The sequence below is a fragment of the Dendrobates tinctorius genome, unplaced genomic scaffold, assembly GCF_039654945.1.
Source record: "Dendrobates tinctorius isolate UK_male_01 unplaced genomic scaffold, ASM3965494v1 ptg000120l, whole genome shotgun sequence".
Taxonomy (NCBI): domain Eukaryota; kingdom Metazoa; phylum Chordata; class Amphibia; order Anura; family Dendrobatidae; genus Dendrobates; species Dendrobates tinctorius.
In genome coordinates, this window is record NW_027361788.1 from 24,190,042 (window position 1) to 24,196,550 (window position 6,509).

Genomic DNA, 6,509 nt, shown 5'->3' on the forward strand with positions numbered 1-6,509 from the left:
TGCCGCACTGGAAAAGTAACCGCTGCTGTTGCCATAGAGACTGTAGGATTGTAGCCGTTCTGGGGAATTCCGCCGTTACCAGGATGAGTGGGCCACCCCAGGGCTCGTCTCTGGCCTCTCCTGTCCATGCAGCCGCTGTCACCGGGGACAAGGCGACTCTCCTGCGCCTTATCGGCTGCAGCCCAGATCTGACTGACCAGGAGGACCAACTTGGGAGGACTCCCCTGATGTACAGCGTCCTGGGTGACCGCAGGGCCTGTGCCGAAGCCCTCATCCGTTATGGAGCCCGTGTGAACCGCTCAGATAGAAGCGGGAGGACGGCGGTACACTTGGCAGCTCAAACCGGCAACCATCGGCTTCTGAAGCTTCTCCTGTCTCGTAGGGCAGACTGCACGCACCGCGATTTGCGGGACATCACAGCGTTACACCTGTCCACGCGTCACCAGGATACCCGCTGTCTGGCACTTCTTTTGAAACACACCCCGCCCGGTCAGGTAGATGCCCAGGATCAACGGAAACAGACCGCCCTGCACTGGAGTGCCTACTACAACCGCCCGCGCCACGTCAGGTTGTTAGTGAGGCACGGATCGAACATCGGCATCCCCGACCAAGAGGGTAAAATACCTCTACACTGGGCGGCCGGACATAAAGACCCGGAAGCGGCCCTGACGGTGCGCTGTCTGCTGGAAGCCGCCCCGACAGAGTCGTTACTTAACTGGCAAGACTACGAAGGGCGCACCCCTCTGCACCTCGCCGTCGGTGATGGTAATCAGGAGGTGGTCCGCCTTCTCACGTCCTACCGCGGATGTAACGTGGCGCCCTATGACAATCTCTTCCGTACCCCGCTACACTGGGCGGCACTTTTGGGACACACTCCCATCGCAAATCTTCTCCTGGAACGAAACCGTTCCCCTAACATCCCTTCCGACAGTCAAGGAGCCACGCCGCTGCATTACGCGGCCCAAGGAAACTGCCCCGATACCGTACGGGTCCTGCTCACTCACCTTTCCGTGCGAGATGAAGCAGATTTAGAGGGAAGGACGGCTTTTATGTGGGCGGCCGGCAAAGGAAGTGATGAGGCACTAAAAGTTATGTTGGAGCTTGACCCAGAACTTGAGATAAACAGGACAGATAAATATGGCGGCACTGCCCTTCATGCCGCCTCCTTATCGGGGCAGATCAGCACTGTCCGCGTACTGTTAGAGAACAGTGCCCAAGTCGACGCTGTGGATGTCATGAATCACACACCACTCTTCAGAGCATGCGAAATGGGACATCGAGAGGTCATCTCTACCTTAATTAAAGGTGACGCAAAAGTTCATCTCGTGGACAAGGATGGGCGCTCGCCGCTCCATTGGGCGGCATTAGGAGGCAATGCCAATGTATGCCAAATACTTATGGAAAATAATATTAACCCTAATGCCCAGGACTATGAAGGTCGGACTCCATTGCACTGTGCCGCCTATGGGGGCTACATTGGCTGCATGGAAGTATTAATGGAAAATAAGGCAGATCCCAACATCCAGGATAAAAATGGACGCACAGCTTTACACTGGTCCTGCAACAATGGCTACTTAGACGCTGTGAAGCTGCTCCTGCATTATAATGCATTCCCCAACCAAATGGAAAGCATAGAAGAAAGATACACACCTCTGGATTACGCATTGCTGGGTGGACATCAGGAGGTCATACAGTTTATGCTTGAGCATGGTGCTCTCTCCATTGCCGCGATACAAGACATTGCCGCTTCCAAAATCCAAGCCGTCTACAAAGGACACAAAGTGCGAAGGGCTTTTAGGGATAGGAAGAACTTGTTAATGAAGCACGAGCAGTTGAGAAAAGATGCAGCTGCCAAAAAGAGAGGAGAAAATAAGAGAAAAGTAAAAACTGGTCAACAAGGTAAAGAAAGCCAAAAAGAAGAAAAGCAAGCCAAACCAACAGAAGTCTTAAAGGAGGATGGAAATAATAAGGAAACCAAAGAAATTAGATTTAAAGAGGCTCCCAATAAGACAACACTTAAGGAACACCTCAACCAGTTTTATCAAGAAGCCCAAGATGGCAAGACATCTCCGAGGCCCATAGAGATTTGCGTGTTACCAAGCCAAAATAGTCCCAGAAAATCGAGTCATTCTCCAATTACCTCTTCAACACCACGATCTGAGGCACAGTCTCATGAAGATGACCAGATTAAGAAGGAAGATGACAAAAAGAAATGTGGTATACCAAAAAGAGAAGCTAACGACGTCACTACACCCAAAAAAGTGCACCATGGTCACCAAGAAGGCCGTAGGAAGTCAGAGAAGATCAGAGACGGTTCTGGTTCTTCTCTAATGTCGGAGAATAGTAATAAAGGTGGTAGAAACAGAATTAAGTTAAAAGAAATGGAAACTTCTGAAAATATCCAAAAGGAGAAGGAGGTCCTTCAAAAGAGCAACCGAATACATAGGACTAAAAAAGAGGAACCGGATATCGTCACCCAAAATCTTGGAGCTTATAATATTACAGAATCAAGATCAACCAGGAAAAAAAGAGAAAGTGATGATCATATAGTTCAAATGGAAAATATTGATGGAGAAGTATTAGAAAATCAAAAACATCAAGAGAAGAGTTTTTCTGCCAGAACTGGACACAGACCTTCAACGGGAAAACTGTCCAAGTGTGAAGACAAAAAGTCTTCGGGAAAGGTGCATCATAGTACTTCTGGTTCCCACTCAAGGAGGATGAAACAAGGCCAAATGGAAGCAAAAATTGTGACCTGCTTGCCATCAAGCGATATCAGCTTCATGACGTCACTGACCATCCCAATTCCCAGGGAATCGTCAAGGCTCGGTCAAAGCATGACGGACTGGCAGCAGCTAGACATTGAGTTAATTCCATTGGAAGCAAGACTGCAATTGGTGGAGAGGGAGAAAGCGAGGAAGCAACTGTTTCAGCGCAAAAATCAAGCCGCGATAGTTATACAGAGAGCCTGGCGCCAGTACAGAAGCCAGAAAAAGCGGAATAGTATGAAATCTTCTCATGGTCGCCTATCATAAATCATGTTCTTCTCAAATCTAGGAGACCATGACTGCATGTGATCCTTGTACTTGATAACGTTGCTGTTTTCTCCTGAAGGAGGTCAGAGCCATATTTATTTTTATTACCGTATTTTGAGGAAATATAAGATGCATCAGATTATAAGACGCACCTCAAATTTTGAGGATAAAAATGAGAAAAAAACATTTTTTTAATAAAATGGTGGTGCCTCTTATAATCCGTGTGTCTTATTGCTTACCGGGAGTGGTGGCTGCAGTGAAGCGGGGTCCCAGGGTTGAAGAAGGAGGAGGCAAGAGTGGCGCGTTGCTGCAGGCTGGGATTAGGTGGTGTTCCGATGCGGGTGAAAATAGCTGATACCTCCCGCATATCCATTACTGCGATGTGGTGGCCTCCGGGAAAATGGCCATCAGAGGTGGCGCATGCGCAGATTGAGATCTCGTCCCGAGATCTCAGGAGACGATATCTCATTGCCGAGGTCGCAATCTGAGCATGCGCCGCCCCCGGCGGCCATCGCATCGCGGTAATGGATATGCGGGGGTTCCCGGCTTTCACAAAATGCTGGCAGAGCCCCCCGCACTGCAGCTATTTTCACCCGCAGCAGCGCACATTGGAACACAACCTTGTCCCAGTCTGCGGCCACTCTTGCTTCCTCCAGCAGCGACCCTGGGACCCTTCTCCACCACGGCCGGTAAGGTATAGCCGCATTATAAGACGCACCCCCATTTTCCCCCCAAATTTGGGGGAAAAAAGGAGCATCTTATATCCCGAAATATACGGTAAGTATTTTATAAATCTCTTATCCCCTGTGTAGGGGTGGAAACCTTGCAAATCTTTATTACCCAAACCAATTTAGTCCAGTATAAAGGGGCAAGGGTCACACTTGATATAATATGAACTTGCTCCTACAAGCCAGGCGAGGGTATTATAGTAGCCGCAAAGCTGCTGAAATTTTATCAATTTTCATTTATGCACTTTAAAAAAAATCCACTGACGAAATCATCCTCAGCATGTTAATCTATTGTTTGGATTTACACAGCAAATTTCCCCCTTTGCGATGCATTGGGTAACACGTGGATTTTGGTGCAGAATCCACAGTGGAGAATGCAAAGAAATGAAAGAACGTGTCGTTTGGAAAACAAATTTATAAGCACTTTTTCCACAAAGCGTGGGTTGCCGGATTCTTTAAAGCAGGGTTCCCCAACTCCAGTCCTCAAGGCCCACCAACAGATCATGTTTTCAGGATTTCCTTTGTATTGCTCAGGGGATGGAATTATTACCTGGGCAATACTAAGGAAATCATGAAAACATGACCTGTTGGTGGGCTTTGAGGACTGGAGATGGGAAACCCTGCTTTAAAGGGAATGTCACCAGAAACTGACTTAGTTAAAGCTGTTTTTCATGTTAAATGAGGTTTTAAAGATGTTTAATATGTTTTATTTTTCCATATTATAGTTAAAAAAAAAAACACAAATGTTCACACTGGCCACTAGGCCTAATATTAGACTCCTAGTTCTTGTTCTTCACATGGAAATTAATGTAGCTTGTATAAAAGAGTTACCTGAGCGTGCTCTAATCTGGGTAAAAGTCATCGTGAGGGGAGGAGGTGAGCTGTGCTACCACCTATTGTGAATGGTGGATCCTGTGTTATCTACTGTATATAGAGGTGTTATCAGTCATTGTACAGGAGGAGGAGGTGAGCTGTGACACCACATATTGTGAATGGTGGATCCTGTGTTATCAACTGTATATAGAGGTGTTATCAGTCATTGTACAGTTGGAGGTGAGCTGTGTTATCACCTATTGTGAATGGTGGATCCTGTGTCATCTACTCTATATAGAGGTGTTATCAGCCAGCGTACAGGAGCGGAGGAGGTAAGCTGTGATATCACCTATTGTGTATGGTGGATCCTGTCTCATCTACTGTATATAGAGGTGTTATCAGTCATTATACAGGAGGTGAGCTTGTGACATCACCTATTATGAATGGTGGATCCTGTGTCATCAGCTGTATATAGAAGTGTTATGTCATTGCACAGGAGGAGGTGGTGAGCTGTGACATCACATATTGTGAATGGTGGATCCTGTTTATCTACTTTATATAGCCGTTATTAGTCAGTGTACAGAAGGAGGAGGTGAGCTTCGTTAATATTGGACACTTTTACTGTAAAGGGTTTCTGTCATTATAATCCTGTACATGACGATAATGAGACTGATGAAAAATCTTCCATGCAGACCAGTAGGTACAAATCTGGTGTGGAGCCTAATGACCAGTGTGAAAGTACATTACAGTCTATGGTGTCACATGGATTTTAGGCCCTTAATACTACAGTCCGATATTACTTAGCGCATACCTACACTTTTGTCTCTCGGTACGTGATGCAACCTGTGCACTATACCGTCCTGGTGTGGTATATTTGTCACAACAACTGTACCACCGAGCAGGCAACAGCTTCTCACCAGGAGACGTTCACATCACACAAGCATGCAAAAGTGGAGTTGTGCTTTTAAACTTTAGAGCAAAGTATTGTATAAGTCTACAAACACAATATATGTAATTTTTTTTTTCTAGCCTTCTCTGTAGGACTTGAATCTTGTTTGAAAATGCATGTGAAGGAGATTTAATGGGTTTCTAGGGCTTTGATAGTGGGTGTCAGACTGTCAGAACTTCTACGATCAGCTGATCGAGGGGGGGGGGGGGTCTGTGCCTCTCCTGTCCGTCATTCTTTACCAGGCATAGCGCCAGACATTCTATAGTGGCCATGGCCAGTATTGCAGTTCAATCCCATTCATTGACATTGATTATCAAAGTCCTAGAAAACTATTAAAAGGGAATCTGTCACCCCATTTTTCAAGAATCAGCTGCCAGCACCGCCATCAGGGGCTTATCTACAGCATTTTGTAATGCTGTAGCTAAGCCCCCGATGTAACCTGAAAGATAAGAAAAATTATTTATATTATACTCACCCAGGGGCGGTCCGGGTCCGGTCTTGGTCGATGGGTGTTGCCGTCCGGCGCCTCCCATCTTCTAACGGTGATGTCCTCTTCTTTGCTGCCTGTCGTGGCTCCTGCGCACTGCAGTACTCTGCTCTTCCCAGGAGCCACGACAGGAAGCAAAGAAAAGGACATCACCGTTAGAAGATGGGAGGCGCCACGCGGGACCGCGACATCCATCGGACCAGACCCGGACCGCCCCTGGGTGAGTATAATATAACTAATTTTTCACATCTTTCAGGTTACATCGGGGGCTTAGCTACAGCATTACAGAATGCTGTAGATAAGCCCCTGATGGCGGTGCCGGCAGCTGATACTTGAAAAAAATGGGGCGACAGATTCCCTTTAACTGTTACAAATGATCATCAGATAGAAGAATAGTATTCTTTTGAGTCTTCCTTTTGTTTTTTTTTAAATCCTAACATTGTCTGGAATCATGTTCATCCAGTCAAAAACATCAGGTTTTTCTGAATCTGGTGCAT

At 46.6% G+C, this 6,509-nt stretch overlaps 1 protein-coding gene across 1 annotated transcript; it reads left to right on the top strand.

The window, feature by feature from the left end:
* Window positions 1-71: 71 nt before the first annotated feature.
* Window positions 72-4,247, top strand: INVS (inversin). Its single transcript, XM_073590926.1, has one exon. The coding sequence runs from the start codon at window positions 84-86 to the stop codon at window positions 3,033-3,035; it is 2,952 nt and encodes a 983-aa protein (XP_073447027.1). The 5' UTR covers window positions 72-83; the 3' UTR covers window positions 3,036-4,247.
* Window positions 4,248-6,509: the final 2,262 nt, after the last annotated feature.

Coding starts and splice junctions, on each gene's coding strand:
- INVS (XM_073590926.1), top strand. CDS start 84: ATGAGTGGGCCACCCCAGGGCTCGTCTCTGGCCTCTCCTGTCCATGCA.